Genomic DNA, 23,665 nt, shown 5'->3' on the forward strand with positions numbered 1-23,665 from the left:
AGGTGTCCCTGCTTATGGGAGGCTGTTGGAACTAGATGATTTCTAAGGTCCCTTCCAACCCAAGCAATTAAATGATGTTATAGAATTAAAACCATATTTTGAATGAAACTGGTATTGTGTGATTGACAGTCTTTCGGGAAAAATTAAGCGTTCATTGGCGAGTCGCTTGGGGGAAAAAAATTAAGAAAAAAAATCCCAAAACGTGGGGCTATAAACGCACACCGGTTGTGGCTCAGCGCACGTGCGGGAGCGCGGCCGTGCGTTCTGTAGAACTACATTTCCCAGCGTGCCCCGCGGCGTTCCCACGCAGGCGCCCCGGGCCGCGGACCGACCCGTGCCAGACCCGGTCCGTGGCCATGGAGGGAGACACCGGATCCGGGGTCCCGGCGCTGTCGGGCGGGGATGCAGCGGGCGCGGGCCAGGGCCTGGGCCCGGCTGATGAGGACCGGGACATGGAGGGGGCCCCCGGCTGCTCGGGGTCGCGCTCCCACCCCTTCGAGTTCGAGCGGGGTCGCTCCTCATCCAGCGGCGATGAGGACGACGACGACGAAGACGACGAGGAAGAGGAGGTGGAAGAGGAGGAGGAGGAGATGGAGAGCGACACCAGGGCTCGGTTCGGAACGGATGATGGGGAGCTCGACTCGGACGACGACCGGGAGGTAAAGGGGGTGGGAGGGTGCCCGGGGCACGCCAGGCCCCGCTCCCGGCGTGCCCCGCGTGTCATAATGGACTTTTTATTATTTTTACTTCTTAAAAAATATTATGATTATTTTAATATTTATTTTATTATTACCCGAGTTCGCTTCCTCTGTCTCATTTAAGTGAAGCCCTTACAAACTCTCAGCGTGGTTGAGCGTGGTAGACGGTGGCACGTGGGCGAAATGAATGCTGCTATTGAGGGAAAGAAAGCCCTTTAGTCGGCCTTTGGGACGAGGGGAAACGTAAGAATCTAATGTGTCACCTCTTTCAGACACATCTCAGATCGGCGCTCTTGAGGAAATTTGTTCTTTTTTGAAATAGTGTTATTCAGCCAGGAAAGCTGTTGTGGAACTACTTGTGTGCATTCCCGGTAAATGTTCTTCATGACCAGGATTCAAAGCAATGAGATTTCAGCCTTTGCTTCTATGTGTATTGTATATTTCATAACTGTGTGTACAAACAAGAGATGACTGTCTCTTGTCATACAAACTCTCTCTATATCTAGATTTGGGACTCCAACTGAGCATTGCTGAGCATTTTTAAATACTGATGTTGTTTGCCACCCATATCCACTTCAAGCTTGCTGGCTATGTGATATTTTGTTAAAAGAGTTTATCCAAAATAACTTTTTCCAAAATGATTAATTGTTTAAAGTTTTCTTTTTAGGTAAGATTCATGAAACAAATTGCATTACTGTTGTCAAAAAGCTCAATTTAGAAGACTAGGTAAAAGTCTTTAAAAAATGAGCCCTACACAAGAAGCAACTGATCTGTTAGGAAAACCCATTCCTGTAACATACTGATCCCTTTTTTTCCCGTGGTTTTAAGGCTGTGGTATTTTGGAAGCTGCAGTCAAGGAATTTCGTGGCTTAGTCTGTGTATTCAAACTCTCACCAATTTTTGTTTGCAGCGTATGATAAACCTCGCAGAGCTGACTCCCTACATCCTGTGTTCCATCTGCAAAGGTTACTTTATCGATGCTACAACTATTACAGAATGTCTGCACACCTGTAAGTATCAGTCAGTATTGTCTGCCTAAGGGTTTAGCTGCAAATTCCAACCAGTTCAGCTGTTGAAATGTTCTGAGTTCAGAAAAATAATTTTCTGTTTGAAGTGAACGTGTGTTGTGTTTATTCTGTTCCTTAAGCAAGATATATTCAATCAATGAATCATGAAGTCAGCTTTCCATATTAAGAAGGAAGATGATATAGGAGAAGATAAAGCCCAAGTAAGACAAACTCAGAGCTACTACATACATTTTCTTAATTATTTTTTTTAATAAGCTCCGGGAATTTGAGTGTATAACTGAGAAAAGAAAGTTGAGTGGCTTTGCTTTTAATGGACTGGAAAGTTTCCTAAGCTGTTATTTAAATTCACAAAACCTCATAAGCTCCTGTGGAAGTACCAGTTCAGATACAGAAACAGTGGTCTGCACCCGTGGCACAGTTTGTCCATAATCTGATGAATGGAAGCAGGGAGGAAATAAATAACTGATTTCAATGTGGTTGTCTTGTTATTTTTCTCCCTGGATCCTAGAGCCAACAATTTTCCCAGTGCTAAAGAACTGTTTTCTCTCCAAACTAATAAAACACCTTTTGTGAAGCTGACTCTTTCAGCCACACCCATGCTCATACCTGAATCTGAGAATCCTGGTTTACTAGATCTCCCAAACATTCACACTGCATAGACGGAAAACTTTCTTTTTTTTTTCCCTTTTTCGGAGCACTACTCTCTAGTTTGTTCTATAGCACAAAGTATTCAGCACACTTTGCAATTTACAAAGAGGCACAACTGTTTCTAAGGACAGCATAGAGTTGCAAATGCAGCTGTGGTGTCTTAGAACTCTCCTGGTAAGTGTTACGGAAAAGTTTCCTCTGTTCAGGCAGATGGGGAGCTGACTTGATAATAGGTTATTTATTCTAGGTATTTCCACTTAATAGCATTTTTCCAAGTTTTTAAAGGACTTGTAAAACACAATGAAAGTAGCAGAGTTATGATTTCTTGCCTTGTTTCTACTGAAAGTGTTTGTAGGGTGCTTTTCAGCAGTCAATATTCTGCCTTAGCCCTGCTCGTGTTCTACATGCACATTGAACTCTCACCCTGCATCCATTGGATTAGGAGTGTTCAGTGACTTCATTTTGTCTCTGACAAATGGTGTATGGCAAGTCTGGGTGTATTTACCCCTTCTGCCTGAACAGATGGCACTGTGTAATGGACATGTGACTCCTGTGGGGTTTCTTTTCTTTACAGTTTGTAAAAGCTGCATCGTGAGACACTTCTACTATAGCAACAGATGCCCAAAGTGCAATATTGTTGTACATCAGACACAGCCCCTCTATAATATCAGGTAATAAATTTGTCCCATTTTTATAGATTTGCTACTTGCTTTTAAGTGTTTTGTTCTACAGACATGCAGTGCTGTCCTATTTTAAACAAAGGAATGGTTACAAGAAACAATTATGTCCTTTACTAGTAAGAGTTTCACCACAGTAATTAAGATTAAAAGTCTCTATTGTTTTATCTAGTTTGTATCCATTTCTAGGGTTTGTTACCCCTGCCCTGGGTATTTTTTTGCATTTGCTCAGTGTTACAGGCAATACAAGCACTTAACTATTTGCTTTGATTTCCTTTTATGATTAAGACTTTTTGGTATGGTGTATTTATTAACTCAAAAATCTGAGTTTTGGTTTTTTGAGCTGATTATGAAGGGTGGTGCTGTCACTCCATACACATCCCATTTTAATGTTGTATTTGGCATCTTTGTTACAGTTTACTGAAACAATTTTGTTGCACACCAAAGACTCTTCTTTTTTTTTTTTCTTTGTTTCCTATTTCATAGACTGGACCGACAACTGCAAGATATAGTCTACAAATTAGTTGTCAATCTGGAGGAAAGTAAGTCCCTTTCTCTTTTACATTACTATCTAGAGATTGAAAAGAATAGAAAAAAGAGTAATTCAAAGCCTTGTTACTTCTCTGGACTCTTCAAAATAGTTTTGTGATGTTTGGTTATAAGTTGTAATTAATTAACTGTGACAGCTGGCATCTTTCTGGCTGCTGAATGCTATTGTGGTAGTGCTGTGTACCTTTTCTCATGAAACACAGCTGTCACTGTTTCCAGATAAACATGCAGATAATATTTCACAATTTGTTCCTCTTACTTTAGTAGAACTATATAATATCATTCTGTGTAAAAAGTTCACTTGGCTCAGGAGAAAAAAATGCCAAGACCAATTCTCTCAAATGCTTTTATCTTTTCCTCATTGCCATGTTACTTGCCTGATTTTAGATGTGTTTTCTGTCTCATTTATTTTCAACTTTGGGAGCCAATGATCCTTCACAGTCCCCCTGGATGGGCTGAGTGAAATATACAATCCAGTGGATATGTATGGACTATTGATAGTATTGTTTTGTATACCATGAGCACATATGTAAAAAATATGTGCATATATAAAAATATATGTGTATATACAAATATAGTATAAAAAGTACTGTGCTCTATGTGAACTGGTTATAAAATACCATGTTGTGTCACAAGGCATGACAGCCAGAAGGATATTAGTTCTTGCAGCTATTTCAGTATTATTTATGGCCAGTTTCTCTGATTTTCTCCCAGTTTTTACTAACAAAATTTTAGTCAGTGTTTCTTAAGTATCTCAGCCTCATGAAATAGTAGTGATGGTGAAGGTCTGTAAAAAGTTTTTGCTGCTCTAACCATTGAAAATTGGTCAATGAGAATGGCTATTCTCAGCATCTGAAACATTTCAGCCTGTATTGTGCATTTTTTTCAGGAGAGAAAAAACAAATGCATGACTTCTACAAAGAAAGAGGATTAGAAGTACCCAAACCAGGTAAGCTGTAATCACTTTAAGAAACACTGTTAAGAAAATACTTACCATATCATTTATTCTTAAGGGCTTTCTTTGAAATATTAGTTCACAACTGAAGGTGGAAGTACTGCTGGAAATATGGGATTCTTAGTTATTTGGAATTTATAACTTGCTACAGATCTCAGATTACAAAAATAGATGAATTGGCAGCACTTAAACCCTGATCACAGTTGAATTATTTTAAGCTACATATTTTGCTTACAACCAGGAAATATATATAGAATGTGCCTTAATATTATTTTCTGGCTGTTAATAAGTAATAGACATTACAAAGGAGTAAAAAGGAGAGCTTCAAAGTCTGCTGAACAGTGGGGGACTGTTCTAATTATTTTGTGTCTTCCTATCAAACAAAGCTCTTTGGAGAGTGCTGTGCTGAAAGCTATTAAAATTCTGATTCAGATACACAGCACAGAATGTAGGAACAGCTGATTTGTAATAAAAAAAGAGGATGAATTGCATAGGCTTTCTTCCCTGGTGAGCTATTCTGTTTTGCTCAGTGCATGTTAGTATCTTATGCTGCTTTTATTTCAAGTTATCTTTGCATTTTGGCTGCTTGAATATTTTAGCTGTCCCACAGCCAGTTCCACCGAGCAGAGGAAGACCCCGAAAGGTTCTGGGTTCAGTGTTCCAGATCCCACCAGAACTTGACATTTCCATACTTCTGGAGTTTATTGGGTGAGTTGTGGGCAAATGTAAGAGCAACTGACTGACATGAGGGTGCTGCTGGCATGTGAGGAGCCATTAACTGGCTCTTGGTTTTCATTAAATGTGCATTTCTTCCATCTCAGATAGTAGTGGGGAGCCAGCTTTAACTTACAGTGTGATAGTGACAGCCAGCTATGCACAGGTAGAGGATGCAGATAATTAAATGTTTAAGATGTATACTTCCTAGGAAGTATAGTTTTAAAATGTAGATGTGTTTTATTTTCAGCAAAGTCGTGCAGTCTCAGTAAACTGAGCAGATAAATCCCTGTCTGTTCCAGTCCTTGATCCCTGATCCCTGTGGGTGGCAGCACTGTTAATGCTGGATGTGCTCACAGGAAACACTTAGTGGCTTTCAAATAGTAGAAACTTTTTAACATTGTGAATCCACCTACCTGCCTTAATTTCGGTTTTTATTTTCTTCATGCCTGACTTGCAGAAGTCAGTTCAGACCTCAAGCCTGGTAAACTGGTGTCTGCCTGATAAACAAGATGACTTTTGAATCTGTTATATTTGCTTTTTTGGTAATTTTATTTTATATGTCCAGCATTGGCAGCAAAGCAGGTAATACTGTGTAAATATCATCTATACCATATGGAACTGTCCACTGTGGGTTTTTGTGGTTTTTTTATTAATATAGAGGGAAGCACAGAATGTTTTTAACAAAAAAAGATGGCTTAACACCATCTACTTTGTATTTTATTTTAGTGACTTTTTTAGCCTTTGATAATTTATATTGTCAAAATCAAAGAGATTGTCTTGGCAATGAGAAATTAATAAAGCATTTTGAAGAATGAAAACTTGGAATAGATTGGACCAGCCAGAAGAAATTGTTACCTTGAAAGTCTGACTGTCTACATTGTGTCTCTACAGTTTATAATGTGGTCACCGGTGGCTGTGGAACTGTATCAAAGAAAATGACAGCTGCAGTGAAAAAGCTTTGTTATGTTTGTTTCTTAGTTCATGACAGATTTACTTAGCTCTGTCTGATACCTGGTACATATTTAGAAGTGGAGATACTCAATCATTGTAACTTGAAGTGCCACGTTAATGTGTGGTCTGCACAAGTGTTTTATTTGCTTGCTGTAGCAAGTGGTCAGCTGATTTTAGGAATGTTTTATTTTTTTTGTCCTCTCCAGTGCAATGAAAATACTGCAGTGTTTCCTCTCTCATATGTGCATACTTGCTAATGCAATGCAAGAATAATGAAATGTCATGTATTGGCCTTAATTAATTGAGAAATTTTCACATTGCACTACAAGAAGGAGATAGGTGATCAGTGATGGAGCACATGGCTCAGGCTGTGCAAATCAGTGAACCTTGGCTGAAGCCAGCTGGAAATTTGGTTATTTGCCACCTTTGTATGTATTTCACATTCCAGAGAAACACATGCTGCTTTCCTGAGTTCTTAGATAGCATTAGCATTAATATTGTCATGTGGACAGTCTGGAAGGCCAACATCCTGCCCAGGGACCCCTAAGGTGGTTGGGTGTGTTCTGTCAGTAACTTCTTAGGTACTGTCTGTTAAGGTTCCAAATATCAAGGATCATGAAGCATGGAGGTTTAAGCAGCATCAATATTGCAACCTAGTCCTATGAAAATTAAAGTTATGTTGTGTTTAAAAATTACTTTAGCCTACATTGGGTTTTATTCATATTTTATGTAGAGAAATCTTGACATCCTAAATAGCTGAATTTACAAGAAAAATTGAGCAGAAATGCAAAGGGTAGGAGAAAAAGATACATCAATTCAGTCCAATATTATTTTATGTATAGCAATTTAATGAAAGGAAGAGCCTCAGTTTGGAAAATAAGTTGGATATGCAAGACTTATAAATCACTAAGTCACTGTTATCATAAAGAGTTTGAGGATATTAATAACTTACAACCTTAGCAATGTTGACTATTTACTCTTCTGTTTTTTCAGAGCAAATGAAGGCACAGGGAATTTTAAGGTACAAATATTATTAAATTTTTATCTTAAAGTTTACTTCAGGAATAATTATAACCTGAATGTATTTAGTTTGGTTTTCTTATACTGAGTGCAGCTGGAGCTTTTATCAGAATAATGATAACCAATCTTGTATTACAGTGTATTTCAAACCTATTGTTTTATAACATCACACCTACCCAGCATTTTTTTTCTTCTTTTTATCCTCATATTTCACAGTATTTTTTTTTCATCTTCAGTATCCCCTCCTACCCTTTCTGTCTCATATTTGCCCTTCTTTCTGCCTTGTTTACCCTGGGGTTTTTGGGCCACACAGAACATAGGACTGTTTAAAACATTTAAAAATAATCAGTTGCTTATTAATTTTTAAATGTTTTAACAGCATCTGGAGTCTTAATACATATTCCCTGTGAGGTAATGTGCAGGTAGATCAGAGAAGGGTTCAAAAGTGTAAGCTGTTTCCCTGTTATTGGGCTGTTGCTTGACTTTGGAGTTTTTGAGGGATTAATGGCAAAATCTTTAACTTAAAATCTTTATTTATTCTGTGCAGCCTTTGGAAAAGAAGTTTGTGCGTGTTTCTGGGGAGGCAACAATTGGACATGTGGAGAAATTCCTCAGAAGAAAAATGGATCTAGACCCTGCTTGTCAGGTACATCCTTGTTGTAGCAGTCACAAGTTGTCTGTGCTTTGGACAGACATTTCCATTGTTCATTAGATTCTAGAAGTAATGTTAGAGGTTTTTATACAGTAAGGATTAAAAAATGAATTGTTTGCAATTTTGTGATCTGCAAGGAACAACTCTTCTAACTCATTTGCAACCTATTCAGATGTTCATAGTACTCTACTAACTGGACAGAATTTCTAAAGTGCCTTGTAAAATTTCAGCCAAAGAAATTCAAAGCCAAGAGATTCTGCTGTTTCAAAGGTAAAACTAGGCAGGAAAGTGGGAATGTGGGAGCATGCAAAGGCATGATGCAACTGCTGCAAGGTGAATAATAGTAAAATTTAACTGAAGGCAAACAAGGGCTAAGAAGGAATTACACTATGGATGGATGTGTTGGAATGTGTATGAATGCAACTACAGACACTTTTCTCCAAAAAAGAATTCAAAGGAACAGAATATGGTACAAAAGAATTTAGCTTCATATTTCTCAACCATTTTGAGAGGAACTGCTTGTCAAAACCAGTTTCCAATTCTTCTGTGTATTTCAGCAGCCATTCAGTTGGGAAAGTACAAGAGTTCTGTAGTGTGTAAATAATTCTTAAAGCTGTCAGTTCCTGGAAGATCAAGGTGATGCTGTTGTGAATAGGCAGATGGTAGAAGTTTAGTGCTGGGTTTGGAGTTAAGGCTGTTTTTATACAGCAGTAACTGTGGGACAATACAGCATGACTGCTGTGCCTCAGTAGTGAGTATTCATGCTGCTTGCCTTTTCAGTGGTGACAAAGCAAATCAAATATAAATTATTCATCCTGCAGAGGAGTTAATGTATTTTTATTTGCTGGTTTCCTCTCAGTGAGAGTCTGTAGCTTTTACATGGTGGTGACTTGATATTCTAAACAAATACAAGTATCCTCAAAATGAGGCTGGAGAAACTTCTTGCATTATTTAGTTGTTGTTTATTTGAGGGGAAGGAATTGTTTTGTTTGTTTGGATTTTCTTAAATAGTACATCAGAATCTCAATTTTCAGGAACACTGAGCATCTGTCTTGTAAACTGCAGGTGTCCATCTTTCAAAGTCACCCCAGGCCTCTGTGCTGGGTGTCTTCCAGATTGTAAAATCTTAAGATCATCTGTTAGAGAACTTGGGATTTTTTTCACTCATTAGTTACTTTCTACTTGGACTTTGCCAGACAGGTACAATCCCCTTGGTTAAATGGTTAATGTTACTAAATCTCAAAAGCTGATGATTTCATAGGTGTCCTTTCTCAAGATGTTCTTGATGCTGAGCCAGTCACTCCTATCTCTGCTAGTGTCTACTTTGCCATTGTGTAAGGTGTAAGGCACCATCATTGGCTGGTTCTAATCCTTGGTCTCTTCTGTGCAAGTCCTGCCTGTTTGGAGGAAATGATAAATCTTCTTTCTTCTTCAAACAGATGCCTTGGCTGCCTTTTTTTCCTCATCTTAAATGATGTGCTCCCATTTTTTTTTTTAGCAAGTATTTTTTGGTCATTAGAAACCTGCAGTTGATTTTTATGTCCCAAGTCATGACTGTTGTCTTGATATCTAGGCTCATCTTTAAAAAAATTGGAAATTCAGGAAATGAAGCTGGAAGTATTTCTTTCTAGCCTGTGATCATTTCTTTGTCATATGGAGATTAAAGGAGTGAATGTACTGAGCTGTTACCTTCTCATGGTAGTACACAGCTGAAGCTGATGGTTTGTTAGTAAACATGCAGAAAGTGAAAGAGATGTCAGACATGTCATTGAGGATTAATAAGCCTAATTAATAAGACTAATGAATCATGTCTTACTCCAGCTTCCCAGGATGACTAATAAACTAAAACAAAATTAGGGAGAACCTGATTCTGAATTAGTACAAGCAGAAAAATTTAGAGAACTAGGTTACAAGCCATATGTGCAAGGAATTTAAATGTAGAAGATTCTTTGCTGCTTTTTTTAGTTTGTTCTAGAAATTTGGAAGTGTTGAGGACTGCAGTGGTTTGTTTCCTGTCAGCTTCCCCAAACTATGTTAAAAAAGAAATAAATACTAACTTTGGACAACAAGCTCTTCCTTTTAATATTACTTCTTTATTATTATTTTCTAACTCTCTTAATTACCTAAAATAAGAGATTTTATATAAAATGTCTTGAGTTTGGTGTGTTTAGCTTGGAACAGGAGTCCAAGAATTCGGTTTCCTTGGAAAGCTTGGAAATTTCTTTCAGAAACTTAAGTTTCAGACATATTGAGCTAATATGCACTACATTTGCTGTACTTTTTACTACCTTTACCTACAGAAGATTTATTGCAATAGTGTTGACTTGTGTCTCACTTGGGACTTAAGGGACAGAGTGTTTCCTCCTTTATCTCCCCAGTATATCAATTGCATTTTTGGCTTGTTGCTGAAACTTCTCCTAAGGACACTAGGTGTGGTTGTTTTGTGAGTGCAGCCAGTTCCTCCTGAATATCACCTGAGTTTGGCAGTCTGCAAAGGTCCTGTTTGAGAATGTTTCAGTCATTCCCTGTTAGAGTTCATTTGGTGACCAAGTGATAGAAGGTATGTTACTCACCCCCTGAACTCCTGGCTCTGCTTGGACATCTCTGACTTAATCTTTTCACATGGAATTTGAGCTAATACTTGCCCTTCTTCATTGACCTGCACAAGTGCAATGGATTTAGGTTAATGAAAATGTGAAATAAGCCATCTGGCTCGTGTGTGGCAGTAAATATAGAAGTCTAAAAAGCAGTTTTAAACTACTGCCTTTGTTCTTTTTTTCCCTATTCTGAGAATTCAAATTGCTTTCAGACTTCTGTAATAGCATTTGCAAATGGATTATGATTTAAATTCCCTAGTTTATCTGAAGGTTAAGGCTTTGTGTATTTTTATCTACCACTTGAGCTGGCAGACTGTAGTTTCCTCTTTCTGATGCTTTGTTTTGAACTCTGTGCTTTGGGCAATGACTAATTTTTCTGTATGTGTTTATCTCTCTTGAATATTCTTGCTGGAATTGGGAGAGGGTGAAAATATTTTTTTAGAAACTGAAATTGCCAGTAATAGCTAAGTAGGTAACATCTGATAGGAGCTAAATACAGCTTGTGGTGTTTGGAATCCAGTAGAATCTTGTCTGTGGTATCAGAAGTTTTCTTTAGAGTGTGATTTCCTTTGAGCTCCTCCTGCAAAATTCCTTCCTGCTATTTCTTCTGTAAGGATGAGAGAAGCTGCTGAAAGACTTGCAGCTCAGCTACTTGGAATTCATTAATGTGGCTGCTGGAACAGAAATGTTCTGTTACCAGATGTGCATTCCTAAAAGTGTGTGAGCTGCAGTCTGGGGGGACACTGGGAGAAAGGACTCTGTGCTCATACACAGTGCAGTTGTTGATACAATTCCTTTATGCCATCTTGGACCCTGGAATAAAAGCATCCAGGGCCTCTGGAAAGTAAACAGCAGCTAGAGGAAATAGGAAATTCTGACAGCTTTTTAAATAACTAGCTCAAATACTCATGTCAGTCTCTAAAACTTTGTGTTTTCCTTGTCCTTCCCTAGATAGTATGAGTTGGTATAGAAAAAATTGATTGAAGCCTATGAGTTGGTATAGAAAAAATTGATTGAAGCCTACTGTTTTCTGGGCCACATTCTCCCTTAGGATGAGTCTGATGTGAGGTGTCCCTTGCATGAACTTTTTCTATTTTTATATCTGTCTTACTTAGTGAACATGAATTTATAATTGTCTGTTATGGTGGCTTTTAGAGAAGTAGCTCTAATAGCAGACATGTCACCAAAAGAAAAGAAATGGCATAATGCAAAACCTACTTTATTTTAATAAGAATTTTTTAACAGAAATGATTGAGTATTCAGCAGATTCACTTTCATGCTTCCTTTCAACAAAATGTCAAGCTGCAGTTACTGCTGTCTCAGGCAATCAGTAGTAGTTGGCTTCAATTTTACCAGTCATTTGAAATTTTAGTAAATTCATAGCAGTGATGGTGCTGATGCCTCTTTTGTAATGGAACATATAAATTCCTGTATGATACAAGGATTCCTCTGAGACACATTTCACAACTTATTTTTTGCACTGACCTGAGATTTATTTTTTTATTGTATGTTTTGTTCTCATGTCCTTATAGAAGAAGTGCTAGCATAACAATTAGCAGGCAGAATTTCAGGCTTTGGGGCTGGAATTAGGAGATTAAGCATTTGTTATTCAGAGAACTCTAATACATTAAATGTGTGAAGCTTGTCTCAATTTATTATTAGACACTGACTCTTTAATGACTGCTGTTTGGAACTGGAGCAGCAGGTAAAACAGTGTACTTTCAAACAAGCATTCTAATTCTGTTCTGAGAGATTCTCAGCAGCTGTGACTGTCTATTTGCATCCTGTGTTGGTCAAACAGATTAGATTTTCTATTTCTGTAGAATATATAAAACATTTATGTGATATGTTTCATTGGGAGCAAGATTGAGTTTTCAGTGCCTTATGCTATAAAAATTGTAGAAGTAAGCTTACAAGCAAAAGTAATTAAACTCATATGTCTGGAAAGCAAAGCAGTCATGTTTGTCTTCCTGCAGTAATAACTGTAGAGGTTAAAAATGCATGGAAGATAGCACAAAGAACTGCAGACAGTTTTCCAAAAGGAAAATAAATACGTTTTTTGAGTACTATGTTAAATGCATCAAGTGTTGATGTTCAGTATATGAGTATATATGGATCAATAGCTAATCAGTATTTACTATTATGTCCACAAAATTTTTACTTCCTGGAAGCTAAAAGCAGAAATGCTGCTAAGCAGGTTACATCTTCTGCACATTAAGAATCAAACACAAAGAGAGTATTCTGCATCATTCTTATACAATATAGGTGGTGCAGTAAATTAGTCCTTTTTGAACCTCTGAGGAGTAGAATTCCTGCATTCCCAAGTCTCAGAACAATGTGGTCTGCCAGCACAAATCTTACTAAATCTTTCCATGAAGAACAAGAGAGAGGTAGTGGGTCAGGCTGCAGAGGAGAATAAATCTGGGGGAGTGGAACAGCTGCAGCACAGAGCACATCCTGTGGTGGATGGTGGCCGTATAAACCAATACATCATGATACTGCAGTTGCTCCCACTGCTGCAGGGGCAGGGCTTAGGTAGTTCCCTTGCAGAAAGTTGTGGGACTGCTCATTATCAATGCTCTTTATCTTCAATTTTGAGGTCTTGTCAATTCATAGATGAGAGCACTCTCGTTTTCTTATCTAGAAATTGCTCATAAGGAAAATGTAAGCAAGCTCCAGTTGAAAGAGAAAAACAGTGCTGTGTTAGCTGCTCTAATTTGGAATGTTAGAGACTGGATTTACATTATACACTGTAAACACATGGTAACTTTATAGAGAAGCCTATTTTTCATAATAATCAAGACAAGGAATTCAAAATACCTGATTAAGGTTTGTGTTTTCCACAAAATTACTGGTTTTGTGAGTATTTACTAAACAAGTGCCTCCCATGAAATTGCAGGCACCACTGACAGAGTTCAGCTGCAGCAGAGTACAGTGCATGGAACTGCTGAGAATGCCCTGCAGCTGCACCCCAGGAATACTGACTGAGTGCATGCTGAAAGGGGACTGTCATGTAACTGCTGACAATGGCATGCACCAAGATGCTCCTTTCTATTAAAGCACTTCTTCCAAAGTATTAAGTGGAAATAGTCAGGTGTTTTCTCCCTTTAGATAAGGAGGAGGGTGGCAATGGCTCTTTGTTTTTGGTGGCACAAACAAGTTACCCTCTTTTGCAACTGATGAATGATGGCAGATGTTTGTGTGGTTGTTCTAATACATTATCTACATTCCCATTAAATTCATCACAGCTATTACTAAAGAGCTTGTTTCAGTGGACACACCAAAGTGAGAGAAACAATAAACTGTCCTCTCTGTTCAGCAGTGAGCCCAGGTCAGGGCCATGAAAGGCTTTAGGGCAGTGCAGTAATGCTGTAAATGGTAAATACATTTGGACAACAGAGGCAAAGATGGCTTTAGTGTCTAACGTGATGGCATTGAACTCTGCTAATAAAATTGAAAGGGCTTGGATAATGTTTTGCTACTCCAAAGGCAAGTTGGCCTTAACCATGCTTGTGTTTTTTCCCAGGTGGATATAATCTGTGGTGATCACCTGCTGGAGCACTACCAGACACTGAGGGAAATCCGTCAGGTCATAGGAGACAGTGCAGTACAGGTATGTGGCAGCTGGGGCTTTGTTCCAGGTTTTCTGTTTCAAAACAGAAGACCTCTCTTAAGCCCTCAGGTAGCACCAGCTTGTCTGAAGAAGCCACTAGGAAAAATCTCTCCAGTTTATGCAAAATGATTTTTAACTTGTAAGTAGAGTTGACAAAGTGCACCATGTTCTTCTTGGTCTCGTGATGTTCTGGGTATGAGGGGTTTGTGTTGGGTTTTGTTTTGGGGTTTTTTCCCCCCCCAAAACAAGTTGCTACCTTACCAATGATAAAATGTACCAGCCATTCTTTCAATTAACATTCCTTGTTTTTCTTCTCTGGCAATTGCATCTCTGCAGGAAATCAGAGGACAAATCCCAAATAAGGTTATCCTTTTGACTAGGTCAGGAGAATAAACTTGCTTATAAAAACACAAACCACAGATAGAGGGTAATGAATGCAGTAAATGTGCTTGATGCATTTTGTATTGGCTCTGGTCACAGCAGGAGTGTATGGCCAGCTATTTCTTGTTGATAACTTGCTGTCTGTAGTGTTGCTGACTTTGCAAATAAGAAAACATTTTCTTAAAATTCTTTGTGCATCTTTTCAAAGCATCTTTAAAGGACCACACCATTTTAGAAGTACTGCAGAAACAATGAAGTACTCTGCCAAGTGCATCATTGGATAGAGATGTAAAATTGTGATATATGGTAAATTGTATCTTAATCTGAACTAGGAAGTCTGAAAAGTTATTATTTAATACAGTAGGATTAAGAAATAGGATTAGATTGGTATTTTATTTGGAAAGCAATCTTAGCAGATAGCAGAAGGGGTAAAATAGTAGCAAGATCAGCTCTTCCCACTTGTTTGTGCACACACATGCACAAACATTTACATTTTAAATTCCTGCTGAGCTCTCTTATGCTACAGGAAGGCTTCTGTGTTGGAGGCAGGAAGTAAAAAGCTGAATTTGAGATCTCTTGGACTTTGCATCACTTGTAGCTGATTTGAATCACTAGGAGGGGTCCAGGAGTTAGGGCAGAGGTGTTTGGCTCATGTTAATATTGGCAAACATTAAAATCTGTGAGGCTTGTGCTGTTTCTGCAGTTGAAGGGAATAAATTCCACACCTGATATCTTAGCTGGTTTATAATAGCATAAAGAAGAAATGAAGATGTAACCTAATCCAGTTTGGGGAGCAGGGGATAGAAACTGGGGGGAAGTGGGTGCTGGTAACCAGCTTGTTTCTGACACTATGAGTCATTGTAAGTAAATTCAGCAACGAGCACAAAGTGATGGAAGTGCTCTCTGCTGAAAGCTTCAGTAAATGGCAGGGGATGATACATTCCTCAGTCCAGGGGTACAGTCACATGTATGGTTTTAGACTTGAGCTTAGCACAAAAGCTTTTCGTATATGAGAAATGCTCTTGGGGGAGCACTTCAATGAATACTGCAGCAGTTTCATTTCTTGTCAGAACTGGGTCTGCCTGATTGATGTTTGGTGATAAAGCACCAGTCAGCAGCTCCACAAAGAGAGCAGTTGCCTTGGGATGCATTCTCCAGTGACGTTTCAAATCTCATTTATTGCCAAATCAGTATGCTAGCAGTTAATTCTCTCAAGGCTTCTCTATTGGACAAATAAATAGAAAAGAAACATCTTGGCTTATTGTGAAGTCTTGTTCTTTCATTGTCACTTTCAACAGGAAATTTGAAAGACCAGGTTCATCTTTATTTTCTCTTCCTATTGTTAGAAGATCTCTAAGGATTCCAAATAGTTACAGTAGTAATGTTGCTTCTTTTTTGATATTGAAATAATGACATTTTCATGTTTTTTAGTCTAACATAATATTTTGCTTTAGAAATCAAGAGGGTGCATTTCTACAATTAAAAAAACTTTGGGAAATATTTTTAGATAATTAGCCATGAAAAAAATCCCAACGAATGGGTCAAATCTAAAATGGTGAGGGTTGTTTGTTTCTCACAGGATCTGAAATTCAGTAAGGGGCACAGTTGTCCTGGCCAGTCAAACTACAAGTACAGAGGAGCATTTGATGAATTTTACATTAAACTCCAAGGGCATCTTGTGCCTTTGTAACTTTCCAGCCTTTCCAAATCAGTGTTGGAGCTTGAATGTCCCTAACAGCTCTCACCAGAATGCTGAGACACTGTTCAATACTGCTGCTGTCATTTACAGGTTTCTGAGGTTCATTGTAGATGCTTCATGCAGAGAAAAAAGCTTCAGTAACTACTTCTGCAACAGAAAGTGGTTTGAAGGAATAAACATTGGGCTCTTGTATTTAGATGAGTACAACCACTGTTAGAGGAGAAAAATAGCTGCTATTCTGAGTCACATTTTTCACTTGCAAGTTCATTCATGTCAGCAGTTATTCTTTTTGCTGGGAAGAGTGATTATAAAAATGCAGATAAGTTTCTCTTTGGCAAATATATTAATTATAACGTGCATTCTTTGGTAGCATTTGCAGCATCACATATGTTGTGTGATTTATTGTTCTGAGCCATAACCACTGTGGTGCTCTTAGTGGTTTTTACTTACATTGAATGGTTCTTAAGATTTGTTTGTGAAGATTTTGGGTGTTGTATTTGTTTTTCTTTTTTTTCCTACTGACTAGCAGTGTGTAATGATGCCTTAGAGCCTGAGTAAATGAAAGTCTCCTGGAAGTGCAAGCTGGATTTTAGTTCTTCTGGATAGATTTCTGCCTTTCCAACAAGTGTGGAAAGACCAAATGTAATCTGATCATAAAATAAATATTCCTGACACTGATCCCCTAGTAACCTATTTGGGTTGTTTTAATTGGGTAAATAGGCAACTGATTTTAGTGGTTGAATGTAAGCAAATAAGATGTTCATTTCTGATAGTTGATAGAAGGCTAAAAAAGAATCAGGAATAAATCTTGTTTAATCTTGTAGATGTCAAGATATTTTGACATTTCTGAAGTTGGGTGGTTGGTTAAATCTTCCTAATTAGCTGAAAGTAGGATTTCTAGCTCTGTTTAGGGCAAAAACATAAAAAACTCACTGACAGAATTTATATAATAAGAAACAAGTTTGCTCTTTTAATTTTTTAAACAGTGTAAAACTGGTGGACTTTACTGCAAGGAGTGATCAAAGACACAGGGACTTTTAAAGGCTCAATTTTGTCACCAGGCATTGAGATCTGCCTGTAATTATGAGTTTGATCAAGTAGCTGAGAAAGGAAGCTTGTTATTAACTAAAAGGGAATAGAACTTCTTCCCAGTAGCACCTTCCTCCCCTCTGCTGCACAAATGCAACCTGATCCAAGCTGCTGGTTATTTTCACTTGTCTAAATCTGGGCCCTCTCAGAGTTCTGCATCACTGATGGATATAATGAGCTCACACATGGGAGAAGCTAAAAGGAGTAGCTTCCTTGATGTCCTTGGCCCTTGGCACAGAGGTTTGGCAGATTATAATGGTCTCTTTGTAGCTCTCACCTTTTTGTAACCCAATGCTGTTGTGCTGGTTTTTTGGTCTCCTGAGCTAGGCAGGAAGAACTGTGCTCTAATTTAATTACTGTGACCTTCTGGCACACATTTCCTATGAAGTGTTTTACTCTTTGCTATGGGGTTATTGAATTTGGAAAGTGGGGCACTTTTTGCTGCTGCTCTTAGGACATCAAAAGGGGTGTATGCTCTGATGTTTTGGGCTGTCAGTTCCACTCTGAAATTTATAGCTGGGTGTAACAGGTGGGATCCTTTGCATTTTTTGTAGGCAAGGGTCACAAATGTGTGTCAAAGGACACTGGAGAGTTTTGCTTTTCTTTTGTGCCTGAGTTAGCCTTGAGATTTGTAATGGGCAGTGAGAGCTCATTCTTTGTTTGGACTTCCTTTTAATAACAGTATCTAGAGAAAGCAGCTGAGCATAGATAGAAATGTGTAATCCTTTACAAGTGAATAATTACAGAGTAAGAAGTGTCAGTACTGGGGTAACTCTCAACTTCTCTTTGTAGAGAAGGAATTGCAGTGGTTTTGGCCTTGGGTTTAGCAGGGCTATTTCCTTTAAATGTCCTGCTGCCAAATGTACTATTTCAAAATTATTCATCAAAGAATACATTGTAGCATTTTCTTCTTGTATAAATATTTATTTTCTTTAAGAAACTGGAAAATAGAGGAAAAACTGGTTTTGACCACATTTTTCTCCAAAAATAAAGTTTTGAATGTGTCTTATTTTCTCTTTTGAAGGGACTAATGGGCACAAGGAATAAGTACCTTTGGGGAGGTATAACAATGTTTTCATGTTCCAAGAGGTTCCTGAGTAACCTCTTAGAACCTGTTCTGCCTTGCAGTGCTGCTATCCCAATTTATGCTGATCACCTAGTGAGTTAAAGCTCCTGTATCCTTTCAGGAGTTAGCAATGAGTTCCTGGTTATTAACAGGGTAGGAAGATGAAGAAAAGTTAGTGAGTTGGTACTTATACATTATCTTACAGCCTGTGTCTTAACAGGTGAAAACATCTGAAGTGAAATACACTAAAAATTCTAACACATCAGTTGGTATTAATGTAGTTCACTCTTCACAAAAGAACTTTTTTTAAAGTCTGTCCATATAAGTAGGTGTAATGCAGTGTCAGATTCCCAGTGGCTCTGTGGTGGAAGCACACTAAGTGCTAGGCCTTTCAGCAGCTGCCTGTGAATTAAGTGACACAAGTAAGACTAATGGCTCAGAAGTGTCCTGTTTCACAGGTGAAGGGATTTTTTATTATGTCAAGCAGTCTTTGAAGAGGAGAAACATGAGTTAATAAACTAATAGTTTGTCATTTGCAGTTTTTTTTAATCCAATTCATTTATTACTTAATAAATGTATATAGTAGTAGTCTGGAATTCTTGTGCTGCAACTTTTGGCAGCACTTTCCAGAACTACTTAATGGATTACATTTCTTTCTGCTCCACAATGCCATGTGGAAATCAGCATGACTTGTAACCAAGAGCCTATTGTATGATGATAATGCCATTGTAGCTTTATTATAAAAGCACTACCAGATTTTACCTTTTTTTTTACCACACTTTTCCATCTCAAAGAGGAGAGGAGAGTACAGTTATTTGAAGTATTTTGATACTTCAAAGCTTGCATTCTCCATATGAAAGGGACACAGTATCAACTGTTGAGGTTGTGCCTGGGGTCCTGCCATGCAGCAGTTGTACCAGCTGGTGACAGAAATGCCTTGGGGAGAAGGAAAAGTGCTACTGTGAGACAGCTTCTTTTCTTTCTCTTCTCTCTAGGATGGTCTACTTGTACTGCACTACGGCCTGGTGGTGTCTCCACTAACTTAAAGGTGTCTGGAATATCAGAAGGCAAAAGATTCTGAAGTCCTGGAGCTTCTTCAGTGCTGTTTCTCACCAAAGAAGCCGTCGCGTTTCCTGTGGCAGGAAGCGAGTGAAAGGAACCACCACTCACTGCTGTGTGCTTGTAATGTAACCTCTGACTTCACCACTGCAAAAACTTGCAGCTTCTCTAAGTACAGCTGTAGATGTTGCTATGCTTCATGTTACTGATTACTGTCTTCAAATTTCACTCAGCTCAGGGAAATTAAATGCTCCAAGTAGCTAATTTTTTTTTTACTTTCTAAAACCACAAGATTTCACAGGGTGAACAGCCTTTTTTTCCTCTAAGCTCTGAGATTTCTCTGGCTGTCTAAGTGTCTAGCTAGAACAGTGCTCTCAGGGATGGTCTTCAATGAGCAGTATAGTTTGTTTTGGGGAAGAGACAGTCATTTGCCTAAAAAAAATATACTGTGATCATCTGCCTTTGGATGTGATTTGGGGAGAGGAAGGAAACTTCAGAAATGCAGACCAAAATAGGTAGAAAATAATGCAGCATAAGCATTGTTTTTTGAGAAGTAGCATTAAATTTGTTGTTTTTCTTGAAGAAAGACAATTTTGTTTGCACTGGAAATATATTTGCTGGTAGTTTGGCTTATACCAAATGGTGGATCATGCGTCTCCAGTCTGAATGGAGATGAGCTGGCTGTAAGCTGGTTAAACTATGCATGGAAAAAAAAAATAAAAGTAGCACCTCTTTCTACCTGCTTGCTGTATATAAAGTAATCACTGTCAATCTGCTATCATGTAAAATCTGTCAACTGATTTGACTGTCAGACACATAAATCCATTCACTTTAGCACATACCTCTCCAGCAGCTGTGAAAATGGTCACTTTTCCCACTCTTTCTAAGGTGTTTTAGTGCATTGTAGTGGAGATCAGGGTTAAGTAATGTAATACCTGCCTGTTACTACCAGATTCACAGAGGACATTAGGTGACTTTAATTTTAACATGTTAAAATTAGGTTTGGTGACACCTGTAACACTTCGAATTTTCTTCTGTGTGAAGAAGCATTTGTGCAACATTAAGGACCAGAGGGCTCTGTGTGTTATGCTCATGCTGCATAGTGGTTCATCAGTGTGGGGATTCATGAAAGCTTCCATTGGGCACCAGGCTCCTTCCCTCTCCTACAGTCAGTGCAGGGAAAGGGAAGAGATTCCTTTGTAAGGCATTTCAGAGCACCTAAGTTACAGCACCATAGAAGTGTTAGGGTTGGACAGCCCTCATCCAGTCCAGCCTCCCTGCCAAGGCAGGGTCACCCAGAGCAGGAGACACAGGAATGTGTCCAGGTGGGTTTGCAATGTCTCTAGAGAGGGAGACTCCACACCCTCCTTGGGCAGCCTGTTCAGTGCTCTGCCACCCTCAATGTAAAGAATTTCCTTCTTCTTTCAGATCCCTTTCTTTCTTTCAGTCAGCTGGTGAGGCAGCAGCAGCGACTGAGCTAAGTGCAGGGGTGAGGGTTTGATTGAGCTGTCCAGGGGTTCTGGAGCTTGGGGACACCGGGGCAGTGACCCCAAGCTCCATCCAGACCTGGAAGCCCCTGGCAGCCAGTCAGGCATGGAGGTGACATGGCCAGGAGCAGAGAGGGACATTTAGGTGTCCCTAAGGAGCAGAGCAACCCCTTGTGGCCTCTCTGGACCCTCTCCTGGAGCTCCTTGTCCTTCTTGCACTGAGATCCCAGAACTGGGCACAGCACTTCAGGTGTGGCCGTGCCAGGGCTGAGTGGAGGGGTGGGATCACTTCCCTTGGCCTGGGGCCACACTCTTCCCAAAGCACTCCCAGATTCCATTGGCCCTCCTGGCTGCAGGGGCTCAAATGTGTTTGTTCACTGTCAGCCAAAGAGGACTGGCATCCTTTTCTAAAGAAAGCTTTCATGAATCCTCCCTCAGGTCTTTACAATAAACATTGTTCTGTCTGTGAAGGTGGCACCATAAGAAAAAAAGAGTTTTGTTTGAAGTAACTCTCATGATGCTTCTAAATATGTAACAAAAAGCCTTTTTAGCTACAAACTCCTATTTTACCTTTAAAGTTTGTATAAAAGTAGTGTTTAAAATGCAGCAGAAAATGAGATTATTTTGTAAACACCTCGTGAGTTGTGTTAATAAAAGATTATATATTGTAACAGTAAAATAAACTTTATTTTAGCCAATTTAAAGTTGAGTCTTGTGTTTCTATGCCATGTTTCCTATGTCAACCTCAGAATTATAGTAGATGATAGTGAAACTGCTGAATGTGCTCTGGGGTGGTTAGAATGACAAATTTCAATTAAGAGGCTGAATGGTGAAGGGTAATTCAATCCCAGAGTCTCCACTGGAGCTAAGTGTGGTATCGTTAGCTGGAATAACATGAAATCTCTGGGACTCTCCTTTTAATGAGGATTTTGGTGAGAAATAGCTCAGTAACGAAGTCAAGATGATTTTTCCACAGAAATACAGGAGAAATAATCGTGTGTAGTTAAAGGACCCCTTTGTTCATCAACAAGAACATCTTTTTGTGAAAGCCACCTCTCAATTATTGTCTCATGTTTATGGCTTTTGTTCTCACGTCCCTGTGAACTGAATCTTTCTCTGCCATTGGAATCAAGGCATCTGGTTCAAATACTCAATATTGCCCCTTCCTTTGCCATTATCACTCAGGGGTTCGTTTTCAAATTTATAGCTCTGTGCTAAAAAGTCATTATCAGTATAGTCACATTTTACATTGCAAATTCACCCTTAACCCTGACTTGAACTTCACATCTACAGAAGGGCTCATGTGCAGAGTTTAACAGCTGTATAGAAGCTGATAGTTAATTCAAATTAATGTCATTCTAGGATGCATTTGCCTTGCAGGGCCCCAAGAGGGCTGTGCTGCCACTGGCACTAATGTCAGTAAAAAAAAAAAAAAAAAGGCCTCCTGGATATCTTCAAAGCATTTTCCTGTAGGGTAAATCACATGCCAGCTAAAATGCTGAAGGCCAACACTTCCTTCTTCACCCTTTTGGTGCCTTAACGAGGAGGATTGAAGGCCTGTAGCCTGTGGTATTTTTGATATGAATGCTTAGTGACCTGTTATTTCCCTTTTGTCCACTTCTCTCCATTTCTTCCTCACCTGCCTTCAGAAAGTGTATTTTTAGCATCGTTTTCCTGGCTGAACATCCTGCTTTCTTTCACCTGAAGGCACTGATGTGTTCCTCCTCTGCAGTGCTGCAGGTCCCCTGGGGCACATCCTGTGCAGCAGGGTGACCTTTAGCTATTGCCAAGGCTGAGCTGAGGCTCTGTGGTTTCCTGCATAATCAGCCTGCTTGCTGTAAAATGTGCCAATCTTCTTTCAGCTCTCCTGCTGCTGTTTTATTTCTGTTGGTCTCCTTTTAACCTTGGCTTGCCTCCAGCCACTTTTGGTCCTGATGATGGAGGAGCATCTGTAACAACAGGCCGTCTATGGGATGGCATCTCTGCCCTCGTGGGAGACGAGCCAGCCTTGTGCTCTGGAGTGAGGGAAGGTGTGCTTGGACTCATTCATTACTTTACAGACACTATTGTTTCTTTACTTGATAATTCTGGTTTTCCTTTCTCATTGTCTTCTCAACAGCATCGTGGCTAACACAGATCCTTATTAAATACTGCTTATAAATGCAGCATAATTCTGAATTCTGTACAGACCTGCTAATTCCCAGCAAGAGGAGATGATGAGCCTTAATTTCCAGATTTCTTATAAATGCAGAATCAAGCTACAATCAAGTTGTGAGCAGAGTCACACTGGTTATATTCTGCCTGTTTTCTTTGTGTTCAGGTTCAGTGTAAGAAGAAGATAAGGTTCAAGAGGCTGCTGAAATGTGCAGCTGAGCCCTCTAAGCAGAGGGGACCTGCAGTGGCCAGGGACAGCTCTCATTTATGTCCTGAACACAACAGTGCACCCAGCCTGGCTCTGCACTGCCACCAGACTGGGGCACACATGAGCCAGGGGAGCTCCTATGGCTTATTTCTGTAGTTGTGAAACAGCCAAAGAGTTTTATTGAAAAACCATTCAAGCTTGTCTAATACTAGTCCATGTTGAATTTATTTTCAGGGAATCATTAATCATTTATGTGCAATGACTTACATTAATACATTTTTAACAGTCACTAGGAAAATTACATCCCTGGCATTTCTGGTTTTACTTTTTATCAGTGTGGAATATCATTTGTATGAAATTTGTGGTCAATACAAATGAGTGGAGAGATTCATTCTATTAAGAGATATAGGAGTTTTT

At 39.1% G+C, this 23,665-nt stretch overlaps 1 protein-coding gene across 1 annotated transcript; it reads left to right on the forward strand.

Moving 5' to 3' along the window:
- The first annotated feature begins 323 nt into the window (after positions 1–323).
- Positions 324–20,773, forward strand: PCGF6 (polycomb group ring finger 6). Its single transcript, XM_054276587.1, has 10 exons — positions 324–659; positions 1,609–1,708; positions 2,949–3,045; positions 3,538–3,593; positions 4,490–4,549; positions 5,155–5,263; positions 7,217–7,244; positions 7,791–7,889; positions 14,019–14,105; positions 19,336–20,773. Exons 1-10 carry the CDS (start codon positions 357–359, stop codon positions 19,384–19,386), a joined length of 990 nt encoding a protein of 329 aa, XP_054132562.1. The 5' UTR covers positions 324–356; the 3' UTR covers positions 19,387–20,773.
- The last annotated feature ends 2,892 nt before the right edge of the window (positions 20,774–23,665 follow it).

Source organism: Melozone crissalis, unplaced genomic scaffold (assembly GCF_028551555.1).
Source record: "Melozone crissalis strain CALT ecotype California unplaced genomic scaffold, PUWL_Pcris_2 ptg000019l_1, whole genome shotgun sequence".
Classification (NCBI taxonomy): domain Eukaryota; kingdom Metazoa; phylum Chordata; class Aves; order Passeriformes; family Passerellidae; genus Melozone; species Melozone crissalis.